Source organism: Chiloscyllium plagiosum, unplaced genomic scaffold, assembly GCF_037043375.1.
Source record: "Chiloscyllium plagiosum isolate Xiang-an unplaced genomic scaffold, Cpla_swu_hap1 HiC_scaffold_23, whole genome shotgun sequence".
NCBI lineage: Eukaryota > Metazoa > Chordata > Chondrichthyes > Orectolobiformes > Hemiscylliidae > Chiloscyllium > Chiloscyllium plagiosum.
In genome coordinates, this window is record NW_028270161.1 from 26,427,920 (window position 1) to 26,454,082 (window position 26,163).

A 26,163-nucleotide genomic window follows, 5' to 3' on the forward strand; every position below is an offset into this window, starting at 1 on the left:
CAAAAAATTGGATGCCCCGGGGATAGTGTGGTATGTTTCTCTGTCTTACAGGTACAAAGTAAAAAATTTACATTATCTTCTGTTATTTATTAAAAGTAAATTTACATCGTCATCATCTACTATTCAGAGTAAATTTATAATATCATCTCCTATTATTCAGAGTAAGTTTACATTATAATCTCCTATTCAGAATCGATAACAACATTGCAGTTAATTGCAGTAGTTCTGACTACTCCATGCAGTTTAAAAAAAAATTTACACCACATCTTGCCATTAGGGCATGATCTAAATTACATTGTTTCTGGAGATAATCAGGTCACCGCATTGTGTCTTGAGTGGCATGTGACTGTGGGGGAGTGGCTTGGGTTGTTTTGGGGGCATCACTGACTGTGATGTGAAAATTTGTATCAAGGGAAGAACTGGTCCCTTTGTTCAGAGAGCTTCTCTTGACATGCTTCACAAGTATTGCGAACAGCGTTAAGCGATCCTCCCAAGCTTGTATTTGCTTAATAAATTTTGGCAATTCACAGAAGTTGGCACATTGCAGTTGCATCAAGTGTGCAAGAATCTCGAGAAAAGAAACCTAACAACTTGTTTGCCATAACATCTAGAAAACTTGGAACAAATTACTCAAGCTTCGACATTCCAGAAAATAAATCTTAAATTGAGTATTATTTCTTTGTAATTTAATCCTTGCAACCCAGAGATTATTCTGGTAAATCTGTACTGTACTTCTTCCAAGGTCACTGTATCCTTACTAAGGTGTGGTGCCCAGAGCAGCTCATAGCATTCGAGGTGAAGTTTACCTTGGACTTAGCTTAGATGAAATATGACTTCCATTCCTGCGTGTTCTAATCTTCTCATTATAACAATCAACATACCATCTCTCTTTTCTCAAAATTTGTTTGTGACATTTTAATGATGTGGACCCCAAATCCATTTATAACTTATTGCAATCTATCTATTTTAAATCCAAATAACTGGCATTCAATTCCACGGGTTTCAACTTTAGCTGACAAATCATTAACAATTTTATCAAATGCTTTTTAGAAGTCCATAAAAATAACAAATCATTGTTCTGTTTGTCTCTACTTAGGATGATTTACTACCCCAAAAGATCTAAAATTATTGTTGTTAGAGGTGGCATTGTCTCTCAGATTTTGCTGTTTAAACTTATTCAGTCTACACAAACCACTCGACTACTTTAGGGAGTAGGGGAGCGCCCAGACCAAAAAGATTCAGAACTACTAGTCCACACAATCATCCAGAAATCTAAAATATAATGTGCACTATGGGGAGAGTGTCCACTGACTAATGTGTGTTAAAAGTGATTATTCTGTTTGTCTGATTCACTGCGACACCAGCAAGTTCACATATGTCTGCACTTATGCAAATTCTGCTGTTAACCAGGATTCAACTGTGCTAATTATAGCAAGTGGGAAGAGATTATGCTTTGGAACATTTGATAAATATGGTTTAAATCTAAAGGGAATAGAAGATTCCTGGTAAAATTCCAAGAGTAGTGCTGAAATAAATGGGAGTAATTTCAATTAACAGGTATTTACTAAGACAGTTTTCTTGATTCATCAAAGCTCTGTGTGACCAATAGATCAGTGGACAAACTCACTCTCAATTTTAACCTGCCATCACCAGTAAAAATGAAGTATATGAGGACATTACATGAGAAAAATATGCACAGGAGGACTTTACATTAGACAGAGTTAAATCATCTTGGGTCGGTCCATATCTGAACATTCCTTAAGATTCAGGTGGGGCAGAAATGCTTCCCCCAGGCTTATAGTCAACTTCACCCCCAAATCTTCTAACCTCTATGCAAATATGAGAACAGTTGACACGAGTCACCAACAGATAAAATATATGGTAAAGAACTAACATGTTGATTAAATCATTAAAATCTATTTATTGGAGATTTATTTTAGAATGCACGTTTTCCTAAAGAAAGTAAACGAGCGTTGCACAGAACGAAATGCATTGCTACGGTCCAGTCAATCAGAAGGAAATCATAGGTTGATAATTCTATTTTAAGTGGACATTATAGTAGAAGTAGCATTCTTAAAAATTTAATACAAAGTATATACCATTAAATTGCTTACTCTGAGCCTGCAGCCATTTCCAAATATGAAGTCTCCGTTGTATCAAACCCAATTGGGATCACTATGCTCATGACGTTCGCTGCTGATAACATCGACTTCTATGGAGTCCTATACATTGGCATCCAAAACACTGGGGCATGCCAGCCACAGTGCTCATTGCAAACATCTAAGTGCATTCACAAAGCCTGCAAATAACCACAAAAGTATATTAAATTCAATACCATTTGTACTATTTACGACCTACAAAAGACAAATGATTATCTTAGTCCACCACTAATAACACAAAACATTGTTAATTGCATAATACTTTTGAAAACTTGAAACATGTCAACATTTCATTCGTGGGACCTATTTAACAACAGCTCAAGCCAATGACATGAAAATCTTTCCAAATTTAATGATAATTGCATAACCACTAGCACAATGACTTCACAGTTCATTGGGGTTGCAGTGAACAAGTACTTGTGGCAATAAAATGCGACTCCAGCTTGGGCACACTATCTTCTTCCTGTGCAAAAAGTGAAAACACCGGTATCAGTGGAGTAAAGTTGTTTGCATGCCATTCCAAAATGTGCCCAATTCTCTGACTTCGATGCATACTGTTTCACATCAGTATTGCTGAAGTTTCGCATCTTGTACTCATCAGGACAACTTGCAAGAAGATCAATTTAATGGGAAAACCCAAGATTTAAACTGTATGAGAAGAGAATGCTGATTAGTTGCCAAGTGGACTCTAATTGGTACAGGTATTGGCAGATCTTATGTACTCAAATGGAAACATGTTCCAATCTCACATACAATTATTTCCAACAAATTTCCTTGCTTTTCCAAGATGAAGTCAAGTCATAATACAGATTCAACTTAACAGTAAACAACATATTTTGAATTAAAACAGATTCTTAGAAGTTCTGGAAAGCTTCCTAACATCAAAATCTGAACTAAGTTTTTTTGATGTTTGTGAAAATCTATGAGAATTGCATACCATTTTCCAAAGTTTTGTATTTGACTTATTTGTATTTGTCTTGAGAAATCCTATTTTATAATGGCGGCACACCAAAATTTGATATCTGAAATCACTATCGCCTGCATTCAGATTTTCTGAAACATGGAAAAAAAATCTTTCCCCAAAGTTTTTTTGAATAGAATTTGGCAATTAAAAACTATTCTATATGTGTCCATTCCAGGTTATAAACGAGAAACACTGCTGAAACACAGCACTCCTCAACACTGAACTTAAAAACCAATCATTTGGATCAGGGCTTGATCAACCATGCCATCTATGAAAACCATAGATTCATTAACAGTTCATTATAAATGGTCATCTAGCATGCACTATTTGTACTTCTTATCTGGGGCATTATACTTAAACAAACAAATAAAGAACCAAAACCAAAAGAGAAAATGCTGGAAAATCTCAGCAGGTCTGGCAGCATCTGTAAGGAGAAAAAAAAGAGCTGACGTTCGAGTCTAACTGACCCTTTGTCAAATACTATACCTCCCTATTTCTCCCTTTTTTTTAGCTTTGACAAAGTATTAGTTAGACTCGAAACATCAGCTCTTTTCTCTCCTTACAGATGCTGCCAGACCTGCTGAGATTTTCCAGCATTCTCTCTTTTGGTGTCAGATTCCAGCATCCACAGTAATTTGCTTTCATTTTAAGTAAAGAACCAAACTCTATTATTTGCCTGTGCAGCCAGCAGAAACTGCTGCCAACACAATCCTTTGTCTTAGAGGTGGAAATGTGGGAGGTTTACATGGCCATTTCCTTGCCAGCGATGATTTACATTTTCATCCAGAAATCAATAAGAACATTATAGTTGGAATTCTGAAACTCCCTGTAGTTAAAAAAATACAATTTACACCAGATCTGGCCATTAAGGGATGATTTGCATACATTGTTTCTGGAGTGAAGTGGTCACTGCATTGTATTTTGAGTGGCATGTGACTATGAGGGAGTGACTGGGGGTTGTCTTTTGGGCATTACTAAGTATGATGTCAAGATTTTGTATGAAGGAAGGACTGTTTCCTTTGTTCAAAAAGAGACACCCCTGGCAAGGACTGTTCAGAGTTTCTCTGAAGCTTGTACTTTACAGTGCTTAATAAAATTTGGTTGCTTATTCACAGAACTTGGTGTCTTGCAGTTGTATCAAGCACTTACGAACCTCAGGATAAAGAGCTTAACAGTAGTACTATATTTCTCTCAGTCAGAGGGGAAGCAAAAGGAAGGATACATGAGAGAGAACACAGGGGATGAGTGAGGGAGGATCGAAGAGGTGGGGTGCTTTGGTCAGGAGCTGGAAGCACAGGAAGGGACAAGAGGGCTGACACAGAGAGAGAGAGAGAGAGAGAGAGAGAGAGAGAAAAGGGAGGAAAACAGAGAGAGGTAGTGTGGGAGGGGGAGGAGAGACAAAGAGACAGACAGAGAAGGGGAGGGGGAGAGAGAAAAAAAAAAGAGAGAGAGACAGATGTACTGCATACTTCTTCTCCATAATACCCCAAATGGATAGTGGACTTTGTACTTAGGTACCTATTTTTAATAACGAACTGGAGTGCCAGATGATAAATTTCACATTTGGCATAAATTGGAGAATTCTAACTGAGACCAATGGATACAGGAACTTATTACATCACAGAATATTTTGTTTATTGCTGCAAGTGTTCCAGCCTGAAATCATTTTCTCAGGTTCTTTTAAACAGAAGTTTTATAGTGGGAATATCAATGAACATTCTGAAAACAATAGATCTCACAAGGTCTCTAATCCTAACTTTGTCAATTCCCAGGAGTCTCAAAGAGCAATTAAAATTACATTCAACTCCCAAAAGTCCACTGGCTTTTCAAAGGGAAAACTTTGCAAAATTTGGCCACCTTCAAGGCTTCAGACAAGTATTTAATACAAACTGCTTTGCTGCCTAAAGCCAAATGGGTGGCACGGTGGCTAGCACTGCTGCCTCACAACGCCAGAGAGCCGGGTTCAATTCCCGCCTCAGGTGACTGACTGTGTGGAATTTGCACATTCTCCCCTTGTCTGTGTGGGTTTCCTCCGGGTGCTCTGGTTTCCTCCCACAGTCCAAAAATGTGCAGGTTAGGTGAACTGGCCATGCTAAATTGCCCATAGTGTTAGGTGAAGGGGTAAATGTAGGAGAATGGGTCTGGGCGGGTTGCTCTTCCGCGGGTTGGTGTGGACTTGTTGGGCCGAAGGGCCTGTTTCCACACTGTCGGGAATCTAAGCTAAATGAATATATTTTTGTACAGTTCAAAATTATAGACTGGACTTAATTATCAGTCCCAGTCCAGAGCACCCAGGCATGCAACACATGAACTTCCTCCAACTCAGAGATTGAAGAGCTAGGTCTAAAATATATGAGAAGATAAAGACCAGATAGTAGGCCATTCAGCCCATCGAGTCTGCTCCACCATTCAATCAAGGCTCAGAAGTTTCTCAACCCAATTCTCCTGCTTTCTCCCTGCAACCCTTGATCCCCATGACAATTAATAACCTATCTATCTCAGTCTTAAATACAATGACCTCACCTCCACAGCTTTCTGTGGCAATGAATTCTAGAGATTCACCACTCTCCGTCTGAAGACATTTTTCCTTTTCTCCATTCTAAAAGGTCTTTCCTTTACTCTAAAGGCAGTGCCCTCAGGTCCTAGTCTCTCCAACCCATGGAAATATCATCCCAACATCATCTTTGTCCAGGCAATTCACTATTTGGTATGTTTCAATTAGATTCCTCCCTCATCCTTCTAAACTCCATTGAATATAGACTCAGAGTCCTCAAACATTCCTCATATGTTAAACATTTCATTCCTGCAACCACTCTAGTAAGACTCCTCTGAAATGCTCCAGCACCAGTACATCCTTCCTGAGATATGGGGCCCAAAACTGCACACAAAACTCCTTATGTGGTCTGACCAGAGCCTTATAGAGCCTCATAAATACATCTCTGCTTTTACATTCAAGTCCTCTCAAAATAAATGCCATCAATGCACATTTGCCTTCCTACTACTGACTCAACCTGCAAGTTTACCTTGAGAGAATCCTGGACGAGAACTCCCAAGTCTCTTTGCACTTCAGACTTCTGAATCTTCTCCCCATTTAGAAAATAGTCCATGCCTCTAGTCTTCCTACCAAAATGCATGATCTCACACTTTTCCACATTGTACTCCATCTGCCACTTCTTTGCCCACTTTGCTCACCTGTCCAAATTTGTCTGCAGCCTCCCCACCTCCTTAAAATTACCTGTCCCTCTACTTATATTTGTATTGTCTGCAAACTTTGCCAGAATGCCCTCAGTTCCTTCATCTGGATTGTTAATATATAAAGCGATCCCAACACTAGGCCTTACATTTCTGTCATGTCATGTATTGACACCACTTGTCACTGACTGCCATCCTGAGAAAGACCCTTTAATCTCGACTCTCTGCTTCCTGCCAGACAGCCAGGCTTTTATCCATGCTAGCACCTTACCTCTAACACCATGGGCCCTTATTTTGCAAATATTCAGAAATCTCATCTTTCACAAGGGATTCTGCTATCTTACTCATGACCAAGGTTAGCCTATTTGGTCTGTAATTTTCCGTCTTTTGCCTTACTTCCTTTTTAAACAAGGGTGTCAGGTTCGCAGTTTTCTAGTTCTCTGGGACCCTCCCTGACTCTAAGTCATTGCTGAAAGATCACCATTAACACTTCCACTATCCCTTCAGCTATCTCCCTTACAACTGTGAGAAACAGCCCATCTGGTCCAGGTGATTTATCCGCCTGCAGCCCGTGCAGTTTTTCTAGAACTTCTCCTTGGTAATGGCAACCACACTCAGCTCTACCCCCTCACTCTCTTGATTTTTTGGGATATTACACTTGTCTTCCACCATGAAGACTGACACAAAATAGTTATTCAGTCCCTCAACCATTTTCTTGTTCCCCACTACTATCTCTCCAGTGTCATTTTTCCAGCAGTCCCATGTCCGCTTCTGGCTCTTTTAGTCCTTTATATATCTAAAGAAACTCCTAAGAGTTTTCCTTTGTGTTACTGGCTAGCTTACCCTCATATTTAATCTTCTCCCTCCTTACTTTTTTTTAGTTGCCCTCTGCTAGCCTTTGTCAGCTTCCCAATCCTCTAGTTTCCAACTGCTCTTTGCCACATTAAATGCTTTCATGTTATCCCTGACTTCCCTGGTCAGCTATGGCTGTCTCATCCTCACTGTACCATGCTTCTTTTTCCTCAGGATCAATCTCTATGTCTCCTGAATTACTCGCAGAAACTTCTGCCATTGCTGTCGCACCATCTGATTCTCTCTTCTCCCTCTCAAATTGCAGAGTAAATTCAATCATATTATGATCTCTGCCTCCTAAAGGTTCCTTCATCTTAAGCTCCCTTATCAAGTCTGCCTAATTGCACAACACTAAATCCATTCCTGTCTGGTCCCGAATGCGGTCCATGACAAGCTGCTCCAAAAAGCCACCTCAGACATTCTACAAATTCCTTTTCTTGCGATCCACTACCAACCTAATTTTTCCAGTTCGACTGCATATTAAATCTCCCCATGATCACTGTAACTTTGCCTTTTCTACACATCTTTTCTATCTATTGCTGTATCTTGTGCCCCAGCTTCTGAAAACTGTTTGGAGACCTGTACATAACTCCTTTGCGGTTCCTCAATTCTACCCATAGAGATTCTATACCATTTGACCCTACTTGGTTTTTTACTATATTTCTGCTACAAAGTAAACAGTGCAAAGTGGCAATTCTGTCCTGTAACTCAGCACCTAGAGGTGAAAATCAGTCTTGCAGTTGGTGCAATTATTTGTAACGGATCTGTCAGGTGCTTGAATTAAGCAGTTGGCAGCAAGTAAACCTGATACACGGGTCTGGATATCTGAAGTATATTTCAACTTTCCTGCAAACTTCTTGAGCTACCAAAGCAGATATCAAAATAGCTGACTGCAAGAAAAGCTATTAATTAATGAATTCATAAACATGTTCATCTATCCATCGCTTGATTGATTTGCAGAGTAGCAAATCAAGTTAGTGAGCTTCAGCACCTTCAACTTGCACAGTCACTTTGATGAGTCCAAACTATGGGCAGAATTGATTGCTGATTTGTTGTTGAGAGAAGGTTTATCAGACGAATAGCTGCAACATACAGTTTGCCTTACGAGGAAAGGTTGGACATGTTAGGTTTGTATCTGCTCAAGTTCAGAACAGTCAGGTTGACTTGACTGAACATACAAGATCCTGAGGGGATCTTGGCACAGTATGTTTGCAGAGAATGTTTCCTTTCATGGGAGAATCAAGAACTCGGGGTCACTGTTTAAAAATGAGAGGTTATCAATTTAAAACAGGGACAAAGAAACCTTTTTCTCCCCTCACTAAGGATCATAAAAAGGTGATAGAAGCAGAGTACCAGAGTCTGATTATTTTTAAGGCAGGGATGAATAGATTTTGGTAAGCAAGGGGTTGAAATGTTACCAGAGCTAGGTAAGAATGTAGATTTTAGGTAACAACCAGATCAGCCATGGTCGTATTAGATGGCAAGGCAGCCTTGAGGGCCGAAAGGTCTTCACCTGCACCTTATTTGTTTGAGAACAGTGTACTTGTCAAATTTTAAGTTGTGCTGTTCATCATGCTCTCTACCTCTTGTCCATTTACGGGCACTTAAATCTGTACACATCAGTTGGTTAGGGATCATCCTTGTTGAAAGGAACCAGAAATGGAATCTTTCAGAGTGAGTACAAGGACAGAAGAGTCCATAATTTATGGTCTATAATGCAATCCATTACAAAAGCCTAGCAGTTCACATACTCCACAGAACATGTGGTCGCTGATCAGCCTAGTCAATTGGAGTACAGACCTGTATTTTGGAGTCAGCTTCAACTCTAAATAATTCTACAAACCAATGCTTTAACAGATAGTTTGAGAAACACCTTAAAAAAATTAATCAGTGCTTTACATGAATGAAAGTGTAGTTTTCATTACATTACATTACAGTGTGGAAACAGGCCCTTCGGCCCAACAAGTCCACACCGACCCGCCGAAGCGAAACCCACCCATACCCCTACATTTACCCCTTACCTAACACTACGGGCAATTTAGCATGGCCAATTCACCTGACCCTGCACATCTTTTGGACTGTGGGAGGAAACCGGAGCACCCGGAGGAAACCCACGCAGACACGGGGAGAACGTGCAAACTCCACACAGTCAGTCGCCTGAGGCGGGAATTGAACCCGGGTCTCAGGCGCTGGGAGGCAGCAGTGCTAACCACTGTGCCACCGTGCCGCCCACCGTCCCCTTGGTATTAATCTGAGCACATTTGGGTCATTGCACCTTAAATTCATGTGAGCTTCAGAAATAGGACAGGGATTGTCTTGGTAAGAGCATCTGGCTTTCAATGCTATTTAGACCAACCAATTACTTCAACACAAATTCTTTATCTAGCGACTAGGGAAGTTTCAGAACATTTGACTGACTTAGTACACAGAGTCAGGAATCCTATTTCACTCAGCCTTTTATTATCCATATTTTTGACTGCTGTCATGGTAAACACCAGTTACAGAGGTAAACTCCTCTGACAAGTATTTGTACGAATGATTTACTACTTATATCAGAGGTGTCAACGGCAAACCACAAATATACTTGCAATTTTAATCATACAGTTCTATATTAAACTTAAATTCTTATTAGGGTTGATTTAACTAATTTGCAATTTTAAATTTTTGAATGCTGTAAAAGTAACATTGCAATTGTTACAATCTGAGGTGACTGAAGAACTAACTATTCAAATATTTGTATGGTCAGTTTCTACCTTGTAAACCTGAGTCTTCCCAAAAACTTTCAGCCAATTTCTTATTCCATATCAAGTTCCACTCACTATTAATTCTGTCTTTACCAACTTATACACTAACTGATCCACCAACAGTTCCAAGTAAAAGGTTTTCCTAGATGTATTTATCTCTCTTTATGGCCTCACTAACCTGTCATGCACGTAAATATCTCCAGCTTGATAATCAATAAAACTTTCAGTCATCCTGAAGTCTGATGCAGGTACCAATCTCTCTCTGTGCCATGTGCAAATACACCTTCAAACAAAAGCCTATGCCTGACCATTCTAAAATTCATTTGCAAGGTTACTCTCCTCCTTTTAACAAAAACTATCCTTCTTGAAACTTCTGCTTGCCCCTCCTACTGTGTCCTTCCTTGGCTGAGTGTCTATTTTGATCTGGGTGTATTTTTAGACAGACCTCGGATATTTTCGATGTTAAAACGCAGTATATAAAACTTCGATAATTTTATTCTTAATTCAATGTAAGAATGTAGATCGTACAAGTATGAGTTGACTGAGGCAAATAACAGATGCAATTTAGGGAAGTTGAGGGAGAAAAGCAAAGGTATGTTTGGTGGGGTGAAATGAACTAATATGGGAGGAGGCTGGTGTCAAGTATAAACATTTGGTCATAATACATACATAAGCAAATATTTGCAATTAGTTTTTTTTCTTAAAAGTCACCTAGATTTCCAATAAACTTTATTATTTCTTCTTCCCCTCCGGTTTCATTACTTACTGTTAGAACACTTCATAATCCAAACTCCAAAAGGTCTTTGTACTGCACTAGCAAGACATCACCACTTTCCCCATTTATCCAAATCCCTCCGAGAAAGATTAATAATCAATATCATGAGCAGTGCCATATATAATATTGTTTATTGGAGCTGGATCATGATGAGAGACCACTATCCCATCAATCTCATCTGGGTGTTGCTCTTGGCTGCTTCATTGAACCACATTTATTTCCCAGTTTGATAGTAATTGTAGAGTAGCAGACATGCTGAGCTATGGATGTACTGATTGTGCGTCAATAAAATTTTACTGATGACTCAGATTCATGTAAACCCAATTTTGAATTATTAGACCTGTTCTATATCTATAACATTTAGCATGGGCAGCGCAGTGGCAAACACTGCTGCCTCGCAATGCCAGGGACCCAAATTCAATCTCAGCCTGTGTGGAGTTTCCCCATTCTCCCCAATGTATAGGTTTTCATTAGGCGCTCTGGTTTCCTCCCACAGTCCATTAATTGGCAGTTTAGGTGGATGTCCATCCGAAATTGCTCCATGGCATGCAAGCTGGGCAGATTAGCCATGGTATGGGAATAGGGTTAGGTATTAAGTGTGAGTGGAATGCTCTTTGGAGGGTCAGCCCATCACTTGATGGGCCAAATGGTTTATTTCCACACTCAAGGGATTTTCCAAGATAGTACCACACAACATGGTTCAGGATAACTTCAGTGTGAACATGAGACTTTGCCTCCAGGAGGACTTGCACCAATCATGTCATGGACAGATACAATTGCAACAAGTAGGTTAATGTGATCAAGTAAGTGTTTTTCTTCTTGCTCGTTATCAACATCTGCTGTAGATCCAAGTAAGTAGTTATGTCCTCGAGCATTCGGGTCGCTCAGTGAGTAGGGCAATCGAGCCACACATGGTGATAAACATTGAAGTCCCCTCACCCAAGTTTCCTCCAAGTGGTGTTTAACATAGGATATTGATTCATTAGCCAACAGGGGTCAGTAAGTGCTAATTAGAAGGTTTCCTTACCCATGTTTGGCTGATGCCATGAAATATCATGAGGTCCACAACTAACCATGTGGGTTCCACAGGCAACTTCTTCCTGGTGGGTTTGTTCCACCAATGAGACAGGACATACCTAGGGATAATGATGTTGGCATCAGGCTGTTACTTGCCTCGTCCATAGGAAACCTCGCCTTATTTAGAACAAGCACCCAGATGCTGGTGAAGAGAACTTTGCAGAGTCAACATAGTTACGTATGCTGTTTTTGTTTCTGACGCTCAGGTTATTCATTTTTTTCGACTTGATAATGTAGTGGTTTGGTGCAAGTGAGTGGCTTACTCGACTAATTCAGAGGAACTAAGATCAATCACATTGCTGTGCCTGGAATTACAAATCGGCCAACCAAGATGACAGATTTCCTTCCACAAAAGGACATTTGTGAACCAGATGGATTTTTACAATAATCAATAGTGGTTACGAGGTCACAATTCAGGCACATTTTAAATCCAGCCTTTTAAATCAGATTTAAATTTCATCATATGCCATGGTGGGATTTCAACCCACCTCAGAATATCAGCCTGGCGTTCTGGATTTCTAGTCCAGTGACATTACGACCCCTCTACTGTCTCTCTGCCTTCACCCACATGGTTAAACGAGTGAAAATGACCGTGATCAAAGTTGAACAAAGAAACAAACAAAGAACTAAAGAACAACACAGCACAGTAAGAGATCTTTTGGCCCTCCAAATCTGCACTGACACATTTTGCCCTTCCATACAAAAACTGTCTTCACTTACAGGATTCTGCATCCCTCTAGTCCCTTCCTATTCATTTATTCATCCAGGTGCTTCATGAATGCTACTATTGTGTCTGCTTCCACCACCTCCCCTGACAGCGCATTCCAGTCACTCACCACCCTTTGTGTGAAAAACCTGTCTCGCACAGCACATCGCTTGTAAACTCCACCCCCTTCCACCTTGAATTTGTGCCCCAAGTAATTGACCCCTCTACCTTGGGAAAAAGTCTCATACTTTCCACTCTATCTATGCCATTAACAATCTTATAAACTTCTATCACATCATCCCTCAATCACCTGCATTCCAGTGAAAACAAACCCAATTTAGCCAACCTTTCTTCATAGCTAAAATCTACCATACCAGACAAAATCCTGGTAAACCTTTCCTGTGCTTTCTCCAAAGCATCCATATCCTTCTAGCAGTGTGGTGCCCAGAACTACACACAAGATTCCAACTATGGCCTAACTAAAGTTCTATAAAACTGCAGCATAAGTTGCCTATCTTTATACTCAATGGTCCTGCCAATGAAGGCAAGCATGCCATAGGCCTTTTTGTTTAACTACTTGTGCTGCTACCTTCAGTGATCTGTGGGCCTGCACATCTAGATCCCTCTGCATATCAATATTGTCCTCAGGGTTCTGCCATTTACTGTATAACGTCCACCTGTTCTTGACCTTTCAAAATGCATCACCTCACATTTGTCTGGATTCAACTCCATTTACCATTTTTATGCCCATGCCTCCAACTGATCTTTATCCTGCTATATCATCTGACAAACTGCTTCACTATCCACAACTCCACTCCAGCAATCTTTGTGTCATCTGCAAACTTACTAATTACACCAGCCACGTTTTCCTCCATATCGTTTATGTCGACCACGAACAGTAGAGGTCACAACATTGATCCGCGTGGAACACCACTAGTCACTACCTTCCATTCCAAAAAGCATCCTTCCAATGCTACCCTCTATCTCCTATGACTAAGCCAATTCTGTATACATCTTGCGAGCTCACCCAGACACCACGTGACTTCACATTTTGTACCAGTTTGCCATGAGGGACCTTGCCAAAGGCTTTACTGAAGTCCATGTAGACAACTCCGACTGTTTTTCCCTCAATCATCTTCGTCACCTCCTCAAAAAACTCAATTAAGTTAGTGAGGCATGACCTCACCAGCACAAAACCATACTGTATTGCTAATAAATCCATTTGCTTCTAAGCGAGTACAGATCTTATCTCTGAGAATCTTTTCCAATAAATTTCCCTATCACCAGAGGTTCACAAGCCTGTAATTTCCTGGATTATCCCTATTTTTTTTTAAATAACGGGACACTGGCTCTTCTCCAACAGGGACTTTATTTGCAACCAAAGAAGACATAAGGATGTCTAGATTAAAGTGGTGCTGGAAAAGCACAGCAGATCAGGCAGCATCCGAGGAGCAGGAAAAATCAACATTTCGGGCAAAAGCTTCTTTCCTGAAGAAGGGTTTTTGCCAGAAATGTTGCTTTTCCTGCTCCTCGGATGCTGCCTGACCTGCTGTGCTTTCCCAGCACCACTCTAATCTAGACTCTGATCTTCAGCATCTGCAGTCCTCACTTTTGCCATAAGGATGTCTGTCAATACTCAAGCAATTTGTCGTCTTGCCTCCCTCAATATTCTGGGAAACACCCTATCAGGACCCAGGAACTTATCTATCTTAATACTTTATAAGACGCACAACATCTCTTCCTTTTGAGTAGCAACCTGACTTAGAAATTCAGCACACCCTTCCCTGAGACCATCCCCCACCAGTTCCTTCTCTCTGGTGAATACTGACACCAAGTATTCATTTAGGAACTCACCTACCCCTCTGTCTCCACACCAAACATTCCTTCCTTTATCCTTGAGTGGGCCAACCCTTTCCCTGACTAACCTCTTCCTTATTTTATATATGTATAAAAAGCCTTGGGATTCTCCTTTAACCTGTTTGCTCACGACTTTTCATGACCCCTTTTAGCCTTTCTAATTCCTTTGTTCTTTCCTAATTTCCTTATATACACCAAGGGTTTGTTAGTTTCTGCCCTCCTAAAACTTACATATGCTGCCTTTTTCTTTTTGACCAAGGTCATAACATCCCTGGTCATCCAAGGTTCACGTAACCTGTCATATCTATCTTTCATTTTTGCAGGAATGTGCCACTCCTGAATTCTTATCTACTTCCACTTGAAATATGCCCACATGTCTGATGTGGATTTATCCTCAAAAAGCTGCCTGTCATCACACTGTCGTCCCATTTCCCCCCTTCAGTCGAAGCAAAACATTCAGAGACACAGTATAGTTTACCTCCTTCATCTTTATTCTGGGCCCTGAAGGAAGAGAGACCCATCACCCACGTGCACAGGGCCATGAGTTCTCGGTCTTCTTCTTTTGAACGGCAGTTTCTTAAATGAATTATATAGTCATTTTACACGGAGGAGCATCCAGATTAGGAAACGTACATATTAACTGGGTGACCATTACAATCAGCAAGTGTCAAGAGTAAACATTAAGCCATCTGCTGTTACACAATCAATATTCTTAACCTTAACTGGCTTCGCATAATGAATGCTTTTCACCCTGTTAAAACCCATTACCCTTGCCTCTAGCACCCCATTGTTAACTGCAAGCTCTTATCTGATCTGTGTCATGCTCAGCTGAACCTCTTGCTTCACAAAACTCAGAACTTAACTCTTTCCCTACCTGCGTATACCTTATGTTCTCAATGTCTCCTTTTAGCATTTCATGATAACTACAGAGATGGCATTGCCAGCTTTCATAAGACTGACAGCATTTAAGCAAGTTATTGACACAGCATACAATGATTATAACAACAAAAATTACTAGTCAGTTAGAGTAAACAGAGTTTGAAGAATCCTCCCATGTGGGAAAAGTTCATCAGAAAAGTTCTTAAATCCACAGTCGTTTAGTGACCACTCCATCCCCTCCAAGCTGAGTGGAAACAAGCCAGTTCTCCAAAATCTCCTTTAGTAAAGTCCAACCTGAAAACAAATTCAACCTGTCTTTCTGCATCACTCCTCTGAGAAATGTGGATTCTTGGATAAGGGCAGTTAAATGCTTCACAAAACTGATGAGACTTCCATCCTTCTGTAGATGCTTCAGATGGAGGATTACAGTGCATCTGAGTGTGCAGTGCAGCAGCTGCAACTGCAGGCTAGATGAATGCAGTATTCTTTGCAGCTTCTGCTCTCGCTCTGCTGTTAAATGTAATAAAGCCAACTGGCTGTTTTGATGTTAGCTCGATCACCCACCTTCATATTCCTTAAATGATTGAAAGACAAGGTAAAGCTCACGTGGTTTAATGTCCATAGGAAGGCTACTGACAAAAAGCATACCAACCACCTCTTCACTGTTGTTAGCTTCTTCACTTTTCGTGCTCATGACTGAGGAGCTGATTGAATCCGTTGGATCAGGCTGTGGAGGGGTGGGCGATGGTCCAAAGGCGTGCTTTAGCTGTGAATGGAGAAACTCTAGAGACTATGTTAGCTGCTGAAAGTATCTTTGCATTTCCTCTCTCATTCTTTCCTTGCCAAGATGGTTATCAGTATGAAGACAGTCACATGTTTAACTACTCTAAATCGTGTCTGCCTATTTCAATTCTCAGTTGTCTTGAAATCTGTTACTCTTCACGATTTATGACATTATCAAGTTTTATACAATCTATGAACTTCTAAATTGCACTGCGTAAACAATTCAGTCAATTATAAAAAAAAATCAATGGTCCTAAAATCAAACTCTCAGGTACCTCATTCAGGTTATTCAAAAATTACTTGGCTAATGTGAAAACTGGCAGGAAAAGTATTTCCAAGAAGCTCTTGTTTCACAAAACTCATAACTTAACTCTTTCCCTACCTGCTTATACTCTATACACATTCTCACCTCCAATCAACATTCTCCAGTTCCTGCCTCATATTGTTGCAGTTTGTTTTCCCCACAAAGGCTTTTCTTTGAAAAGCATCATAGGATCTTTTACACTGAACAAGACCTCAGTTTAATGGCTGAAAGGTAATATTACCAACAATGTTCAACACTGTCCTGAAGTGCCAGCGTGGTTTATGATGCTCAGGTAGTGAACATTTTATAAAATTTCAGTGCTATAACCATCATGATCGAAAGTACAGCATAGTACAGAAAATTGTGTACAACCTGCCAGTTCTGAATGTCCTTGCTTTTCCTATTTCATCATATGCTCATAAAGTTAATTAAAAACCACAATAAGTTAAAACTATTGTTTTCCAAAAGAAATTTATTGCAAAAGTATGATTACTTATTGTACAGCCTACTCAAACCTGCACAATATTGCTCAGTTGAACAACGGTACACCCCATTCAGATATGCCATTTTATTTACTAGTCATTGAATTTGACAAAAAATATTAAGTAACATCATGTTCTGTGGAAACTAATAATACAGCAGAAATACTTGATAACTGCGAAATACACAAATATTTGAGAGAGTTTCTGCTGGGTTCACATGGGATTTATCACTTGCCTGAAAAAGAAGTTGGAGGTATGTTGCAGGTAAGTTGGAATTTATGGAGAGAAATGTTTATGACAGTTCAGTCTAGATCCTTTCCTAAACATGTTCCCATTAAGGGCATGCACCCAAAATCTCAACTTGTCTTTTCTCGTCATGGGCTTGACCTGTATTTCCAGCATTTTATTGCTTTCATGTCAGCTTACCAAAATTTGTTATAACACCTAGTAAAATATTTGAAGTTCGGTAATATAAAAGGGGCAGATTTCTGGGTGAAAATGCTACTTGAAAGGGATTTCAAATTCGACAGAGAAAAGATCTTTAAAGCTTTGGCGTTTGTGTTACAGACACTGTGAACTTATGAAACAACACACTGGTGGTTTAACTGCTAGAACTGCGATGTTTTCTGACTAACATTGGCAGTTTTGGTAATTTGGTTCCACAATACAGAATTCCAATTGAGTAATTTAGATGAGAAACATAACAGTTCAATTTGTTCTTGTGGTTTAGAAGATCCAGTGAACCTCCAGGATGGGTTATCATTCAGTGATTGGCAAAGTTATACCCACTATCTTCACAGATTCCAGTAACTCAGTATTGTGTCCAATAACATACTTTTAAAAATGAATACTGAAGACAGAGGAATTTAAAATTATAAAATGTTTTGACGGATGCAGAAAATTTGATTTCAGCAATGGGAAGAGGCCAAATATAGACCAACAACAGAAGATAGTCATCAAGAAATCCAATAAGAAATTCAGAAGACTTTTTTTTTAAACCAAAGAATGGTGAAAGAATGAAACTTACTAGTACAGGGAGTAATTGAAGGGAATGCTATAAATGCATTTTAGAGGAGGCAAAAAGAGTGTTATGGTGATAATTTTCGGAGAATAATATTATGAGAAGGAAGTTTAAGTTGAGCAAAAATACAGACATGGGCTGATTGAGTGAATGAGCAGCTTCTCTATCATACATCCTATGTCACACTTTATGTAATCTTTTATCCAAGTACTTGAAAGAACCTGATTGTTTTGCTTATCAGCAATGAGCATTACACATAAATTATGTTTCATAACCTATATAACAAATCATTTTTGGTTTTTTTGTTAACTCACTTCAAGTGACAAACCAAATAAATGAAAAATATTCTGATCCAAACTAAGTGCTTCCAGCTGCAACATAACCTCCAGAACTGAAGGAGGCAGATAAGCTCTATTTATCTAAATAATCATGAAGGAAGTGCATTCCTTACACCCATCTACAGTTGAAAACTAAATAGTTTATTGGGTACATTAAAACAGCACAGCACAGGAACAGGCCCTTCTGTCCAGCGTGTCTGTGCCAAACACTACACCATTCCAAACTTATCCCACCTCCCTGCAATGGTCATATGGAGAAAGCGAGGTCTGCAGATGCTGGAGATCAGAGCTGAAAATGTGTTGCTGGAAAAGCACAGCAGGTCAGGCAGCATCCTGAAGAAGGGCTTATGCCCGAAACGTCGATTCTCCTGTTCCCTGGATGCTGCCTGACCTGCTGCGCTTTTCCAGCAACACATTTTCAGCTGCAATGGTCATATGTCTATTTAAATGCCTTTTTAACATTGCAATTGTGTCTACTTAAAAATCACCCAACCACCAAGAATGACATTACAGGCTTACTCTGCATTAAAAAAAACTTGCCTTGTACATTTCGTTTAACCATGCTCCCTTTCACTTTAAACCTATGTCCCTTAACATTTTCACCCAGGTAAAAAAATTACAACTATTCAACCTACCCATAACTATCTCTGTACAGGAAATGTTTAGTACCTGCTGTAGATTTGTCTAAGTGAAAATGAATTGGTTTGAGTGCATATGCTGCCTAACTGAGTTATGAAAGTATTAATGGCAGGTTTATTTCCTTGAGCTGTGTGTTTTATCTACACCTTGACTTTTAAAATAAACTGCAACTATGATTTTGGATACTTTTGAAGCAAATCCACTTTAGGACTCAAAGTTATTTAAGTAGCATTCCTCTGAAATGATAGCCATGGTTATTTTAAAAATCTGATATTTGCACAAATATGTGTTAGTCCTTTTCACTATAAATTGCCAAACTCATTTCAAAACACACATAGCTGAGTAAATCTGTTAACTGTAATGACAGCTTTCCCACCAGTTCCAGTTGTTTACACTGCAGGTCTTCATCACCCGTACTGCAAACTCCTACCTTCAAACCAAATCTACTGTGCTGCTAATTTACTGTGCATTTTTCTCTTTACCAGAAATAACATGAAATGAAAAGATTAGATTAAAAAAAAGGTTTGACTTTCAGGTGCTCCAAACCCAGTTAGGTTCACCCTTCAACTCTTGAAAGATACACTTGACCTTGACCCAAGCTTGATATGGGGACTGACCAATATCTTTTGTACAAAAAATGAATAGCCTAAAACTGGAATTTCTTTGGAAGATAAGTTGCAGCATAGAAGGTTGCAGCTGCTTGACAATATGAATAAATCAGTTAGCCTAGTTTGAAAGAGAGTTTGCCATCAACCTCCCAATTAATTTCAAGAAGTTGCTGGATTTGCAATGCAAATGCAAATTAAACTCGCTGGTTAGGACTGCTATTTCATGACTTAAGGATCTTATACATGATGAGATTAAGGTTCCAACAGCCTCTCTCTTATTCCAATTTTTTGTTCCCCCTCTATTTATCTTTCTGTATTTTATCTTACCAGAATTCATGTTGCATCCTTGTGGGAATCTTTTTCTTTCTTTGCTCTTAAATTTCATTTTTAAAGAGATAAATGAACAATGCAGTCATTAACCAAATTCAAAGATGCTTACGGATCTCACTATCAATTTGCACTGTCAGCAATTTGAGCACAAAATATAAGTGAAGCTGGAAGTTATGCAAAACAAAAATCAGCACAAGCTCAGAGATATCTCAGTCCAGTAAACTGTGGGCCAATATTAATTTAAAATATACATCAATTCAGCAGATTTTCCTGTTGGTCAGATGGGTATCAGTAATATTTGGTGTGGCAATGGCAATCAGCTGTTAGCTGCCAAACAGTTATTGCTATACAAAAAAAAATTAGTTGAAGAGATGTGAGCATTTGTCACCCACACTCGATTGCTTAAGGTGGTGGTGACTTTTTTTCATTTCCATTTAAGCCTGGAAAATGGTGGGTGAAGGAGGAGGGCTCCAACAGCATCGGCAGCTACGCCAGGAAAAGCCAAACACGGCTCCACATCTGCAACTAAGCCCGGGCTTCTGGAGGAAGACAAAGGTGGTCTCGGCCTGGGATGACGGTCTCCTTCGTCTTCGGCATCCAAGTACCATACATTCCAGTTGCCTGGCAGACGATTTCATCTAAAAATGGTGGTCTCAGCCCAGCATGGTGTTCTCGTCCTGGATGCTTCTTCAGGGTATTGCATCATTCCTAAATTAGCTTTCCACGAGCCCAACAGCCATCAAGTGAACTGCGATAAACTGTGTCTTAATTTCACATTTTTGTGTTATTATTACAACTTCTGTCATTGATGAAGGTGCCGTGGTCAGGTGACTTACAAAGCTTTTCACTATTTTTTCATGTAAAAGTACGTGATGGTGGAACTTCTATTCTAATGAGCCACTCTCTTGGATCACAGGAGTCCATATCATGAAGGAATGCGCATAACACTGTTAGGGAATGCCAAAATTTTGACCCAGTGACACATAGTATGACAGGATGAAGTGTGACTTGAAAGGGAACTTCCAGATGATGACATGCCCATGCACCTGCTTGTTCTCACTGGTAGACATTACACATGGAAGATGCTGCTAAGAATCATTGACAAGTTGCTATCAAACATCTTACAGATAGTACACACTGCTGCCCTTCTGCAAAGATGGTGGAGTACATGTTTAAGGTCGAGTGCTGATCATGTGCACTGCTTTGTCCTCGATATTGGGAGGCTTGAGTATTACTGAAGATGTACTCATCCAGGCAAATTGGGAGCATTCGTCACACTTTCTGACTGTCTTGTAGACAATGGAAGAGTCAGGAGTGGGTTACTTGCTGCAGAACTCCCAGTCAGTGACCTACTCTTGTCACTAAAATATAAGTGTTACAATTAGGGTGCTACAACTGATACCAGTCTCATCAGCTAGTAAGAAAAATCAGTCAGAATTCCTACAGATTAGTATCAAGTGAGTCTCCGGATATTAGACAGGAAATTCTGCTGATGCCTCCATCTCCCTACAGTCAAATCTTTATAATCATCAATAGTACAAACTCTTGCAGTAAAACTTTTACAACAATGCAGGTGTGTCATGGGTCTTATTAAAACAGAATAAAAGGAACAAGGCACAAGTCATGTGAGATACTCTCAATTTGTCTGGATGACTTTGGCTCAACTATTCCAAGAGAGATTAAATGCAATCCAGTACAAAGCAGTTTGCTGACTTGCACCTTATTCAACACCTTCAACGCTCATTTCTTCCACTGCTGTTACACTGCAATGTGTTTACTAAATACAAAATGCATTCCAGCAACTTACTAAAGCTTATTTGACAATATCTCTCAAATTGCAACTTGAAAGCCATCAGGCAGGTACCTCCAACTAGTAGTCTCCTCCAAACCATTCGCTATCCCAATACATTGCTGTTCATGCAACTTTACCCTTTACGGCACTGGGAGAATACCTTCATCATAATGTGCTCTAGTAGTTTGAGATGGCACCCCACCATACTATCTTTTCAAGGACAATTAAAGATGGGAGTTAAATACTGGCTTGTCAGTAACACCCACGACTGATGAATGAATTGAAAACTCATTATTAGAAGCAGGATTGCAACAATTCAAGCAGTTTAAAAGTTGTGCACCTTCATCATTCCTGATGAAGGACTTTTGCTCAAAACATTGATTTTTCTGCTCCTCGGATGCTGCCTGACCTACTGTGTTTTTCCAGCACCATACTCTCGACTCTAATTTCCAGCATCTGCAGTCCTCACTTTTACCTTAAGAATTGTGCAGTTGTGCTCACCAAGAATCTTTGACAGTCCCAAGAGTCTGATTTAACTACAATGACAATAATTATTAATCAATATTTAACAAAGTATACTGAAAATTATTTGTAACTGACCTACTTGTAGGGGAATTTATACTATTTCTGCTTGATCTAAGCGGATCAGTATCTTCTGTGCAAGCTGGTCTATTCTCACAACATGCATGTTCGAAAATCATGGTAGCACAATTACACTTACATTTTGACACCTATAGTTTAATAACAGTGGGTTAATTTATAGTACTCAAATCATGACTATAATTTTTGTCTCTGAAAATAAAAGTACAAAATAGTCTCTATATTAAATTCAGGTATGTGAATTTATTAATGGCTCAATGTTTGATGTTGTGACCCTGTGACACCTTCATGGTTGGCAATTTTACCCATTAAAAATATACTTTCAAAAGAAATAAAATGTTGAGTCTAACATTTTGAAGCCTTCACATAAATATAACCTTAGCACGCTTACACAATAATCTAATTGCCTCTGTGCCTTTATTAAAACTATTACCCTGTGCAACTGTTAGGTGTTTTTGGTTTGTAAACTTTTTAAAGCACACAGGATGTAACTATCAGCCATGCACCAGAGTTACTAATAAATGATAGAATAAAACTCAATACCCAATTCCGAGTTAGAATACTTAACACATTAAACTATTAATAGCAAGCCAACTTGCTTTCAGTATTAAAGTAACCAGTGATCACAGTCTATGAAATACTCAAGACTAATCAGAAGATAGAAATGGCCTAAAATTCAGATGAGCCATATAGAATTTGGGTTCCAAATGGCACGATGCAATTAATTTCTCAAAATGGTAATAATTTTCTTGAAAGCCGTTTACATATTCCAAAAAAATGAACACAACCTAAAACGATGTATTATTTAAACCAAAATGTTATTTTTCGTTTGCAATCAGCTTCCAACATTGCAATAACTTGAGGTAAACGATACGAGCGCCGCATGGGGTGTGGAGAACCCAAGTGAATTAGATTTACTATAATACCAAATGTCCGCCATTTTTCCTGACAGAGCAAAGGACAAAAGAGTAGGTTCACACTTTAAAGGTAATAACCAATTTCCTCATGCACTTTATGGGACGACTAACAAATTTTAACTATTTTTAAACATAAACGGTTTCAAGGATGACTGAGCTGAGCCAAATCGATTTTTTCAAATGGCCAAACCTGTCACTTGTCATAAATAATTCTCAGTAAAACGTATACGAACTTGGAAATAATGTATTCTTTACTTAACTATACGTCCTTAACTTAAAAAACCTCCCCTTGTCCAGCCGCCCCCCCCCCCCCAAGACGAATATTTGGAATATTACACAACAGCCTATTCAAAACTAACAATGTCAATTTAAATACTATGAATATTAAATAAAATCTGTTGTACAGTGGAAAATTTCCAATCCCGATCCAAATAAATTCCAATGATAAACAAGTCCACCCTCCCCCAGGATGTTTTGGTTCCACGTTTGCAGTGGTCCACCTTCCCATCTAGAATTCGAAGTACGTTATGTATTACATATAGTACAGGTTAAATGTAATTATCTTACGTAATTACAGAACTATATTTAAAATTACTGATCTAAAATGTAGACGTATTTACTTAAGAATATTTCAAAAAGTCTAGAATTTGAGAAATACTTAAGCATTTACGTCGCATTATATTTCTAAACATTAGCCGTTGCTAGGTATTCTATCTGAAAGGTGACAGTACGCGCCAAACAGAGAATATATCATAGGCACGTTTCTGTTCACTATAAAAACTAAAATGGAGTAAAACGGAAATGTTTATTTATAAAAGTCCAAGTGAGACCAAAGTTGAAGAATACGGGAATTGAAAATTTGACAAAATGCATTTTACAACATCAGTATGTACTAATATATTCATTTTATGTGTTCAAAATGAGGAAAAGTCTTGTTATGGACAGTAATCTCTTCAATTAAGAAAAACGGTTCACTAAACCCGCCATATTTCGCGTTGTCAGTCTGTAACCAAACCTACCACCTCAGTCGCAACAGAGGGGAGGAGAGGGGGAGGGAATCATCGCATATTTTCCTTCAATTATACATTTCTTTACAAAATACTTTTGACAGATGCCATATAATATCATCTTACCTGAAGAGTCCACCAAGCCGACGGAAATACTCCGTTAAACTCGTTTTGCCAAACCAAAACAATGCAATATAATCTCCAAATCAACGTAAATACACAAATAGTCCTATATATTGTGATCACCCAACAACACTGGCGCTATAACTTAAACTCAATAGTCTTCTTTCGGCAACATAAAACAGAGGAGTAACCCCTACAGAATATTTAATCCACAGTTAGATTTTTTTTGGTTAGTCTCTCTGGGATCTGTTGCTATCTGTGTACCATTTACTCCCCTTCTTTGGAAAATGGCGGCTACGGAACGTCGTCCTACGGGGCTCACGGGGCAGTGGACAAGGGCGGGGAGCTCAGGACGCATGCGTACAGAGAAACCCGTGAAGGAGTTCACTAGCTTTGGCAGTTCGTTTTTGGCTGTGGTGTGAGCGGGTTGAAGAAAATGTCAACCAGGGTTAACGTAAACTGGTGCTTCTTTTTGGTTAAAGGTGAAAATCAGCATGTTAGTTGTAGCGTAAATCGCGAATATTTCAAAGCTTTTTAAGAAAAAAAGTCAGATAATGTGAAGTATGATTTTGCAGCTAAGATTATATAAAATGGCGCACGTTTTAGCCCGAAAAGACGGACATTGTTTCGCTGCTTGAGGTGTTTCTGTGAGTGACGTCCCTTTTGGCTAACCATTGGTCGTGAAGTGGTTCCCTGCCCGCGCAGATTGGTTATTAATGACGCTATCTTGCTGCAGGCAGGTGGAGCTTAGCGCACGAAATCAGTTCGATTTAGGAAGTTGTTAATTTGGACGCCATTATAGGGAGCGGGCTATACTACACTCTGTAAGGAGCGTCTGCATGGTGAATTTAATTCGCGGCTTTGTAGAAAAGAGATTATCTTTAACGTTGTCATATCTTCAAATTACCCTTGCCGCCGAGAGCAGTGTGGAATTGAACTTTTTTTAGAAACACTTTTTTTTAAAAGATGCGTCAAAACAAGATGGCGGCAGAGGCTGGGTTGTCTTGTTTGTCGCAAGTTGATCGTTCTCGAATTACAAGTCACGTGGTCAGGGTACATTCCTCTGCATCATAAAGTTGTGGAGGTGGAGAGAGTAATTCAGAGCCCATCAGCAGTTGCATGGTATTTGTACTGCTGGGGTGTTTATTCAGAGACTTGTTTTGAACTCGATGTATTTCTGGAAGATATTGCAAAATGTTGGGTTTTAAAAAAATGTTTTTGATCGTAGAGTAAGGAAGCTTATCTGTGGCCTTCCTATTTTATTCCTCCAATAGTGAACCCCTTTTTCTCCATCCCCCCACCTCCTCCGCCGAAAATGTTTTTAAAATACTACACAGTACTAAATTAGCCTTTGTGCTCAAGTCTAATTTTGTCTCTTGGAAATAGTAAAAAATTTGGATTTTTTTAAACGCCTAAAACTTCAATAAACATTTAGCTTTGATTTTTGTGTTTTCAGTCCAAACCATAATATACGGGACATACCGAACAGGTACATAATGGATTGCATTTCCTTGCAATGTATGCTTTTGCTAATAAATGTGCAATCTTTGTGCTTTCAGAACTGTAAGCTTTCCAAAAAAAAAGACTTTACATGTGTTGGTTGATAAACTTCAGAGAATGGCTGGACTAAATGGGTGTTTCCACTTGGTAGCTTTTAGGAAAGTCATTATGTATCTAGTCAGCTAAAAGTCACTTTTATTTGATTTTATTTTGTTTTCTGTGTTGCACTGTCGACTTATTTATCCTCTCTCTTGTATGTTCAGCATGTGTTAATAGAAACTAAATAGAAAAGATTGATCTTTGTGTTAAGCTTGTGTTAAAATCAAAGCTGTAGGATTCGAAGGGAACATTGTAGGAATGGTTAGTTGGAGTCAAAAAATAATGCTTTATCAGAAGAGTTAAATTAAACTGGAAAGAGTTACTTTCCTCAAGATTCGGTGCTTGGGGCCGTACTGTTTCCAGTTAGCAAATATCATGTGGAAGCAGAAATGGTTGGTCAAGTTTGCCAATTTTT

General features: G+C 39.2%; 1 protein-coding gene and 1 long non-coding RNA gene across 7 annotated transcripts in view; one reads left to right on the plus strand and one right to left on the minus strand.

Annotated features, from left to right (window-relative positions):
* The window catches only part of kmt2e (lysine (K)-specific methyltransferase 2E), a 129,113-nt gene extending 104,695 nt beyond the window's left edge, over positions 1-24,418 (minus strand). For all 6 annotated transcript variants that reach the window (XM_043713857.2, XM_043713858.2, XM_043713861.2 and 3 more), the window contains exons 1-2: positions 24,153-24,418; positions 2,115-2,299 (exon numbers count right to left, since the gene is read on the minus strand). In XM_043713857.2, coding sequence (XP_043569792.2) covers positions 2,115-2,206 — 92 coding nt within the window. In that variant the 5' untranslated portion in view covers positions 2,207-2,299; positions 24,153-24,418. The remainder of the gene's footprint in view (positions 1-2,114; positions 2,300-24,152) is intronic.
* Positions 24,419-24,523: 105 nt separating this feature from the next.
* Positions 24,524-26,163, plus strand: part of LOC122561754 (uncharacterized) — a 30,236-nt gene continuing 28,596 nt past the window's right edge. The window contains exon 1 of the long non-coding RNA XR_006315101.2: positions 24,524-24,631. This is a non-coding gene — a long non-coding RNA (uncharacterized LOC122561754). The remainder of the gene's footprint in view (positions 24,632-26,163) is intronic.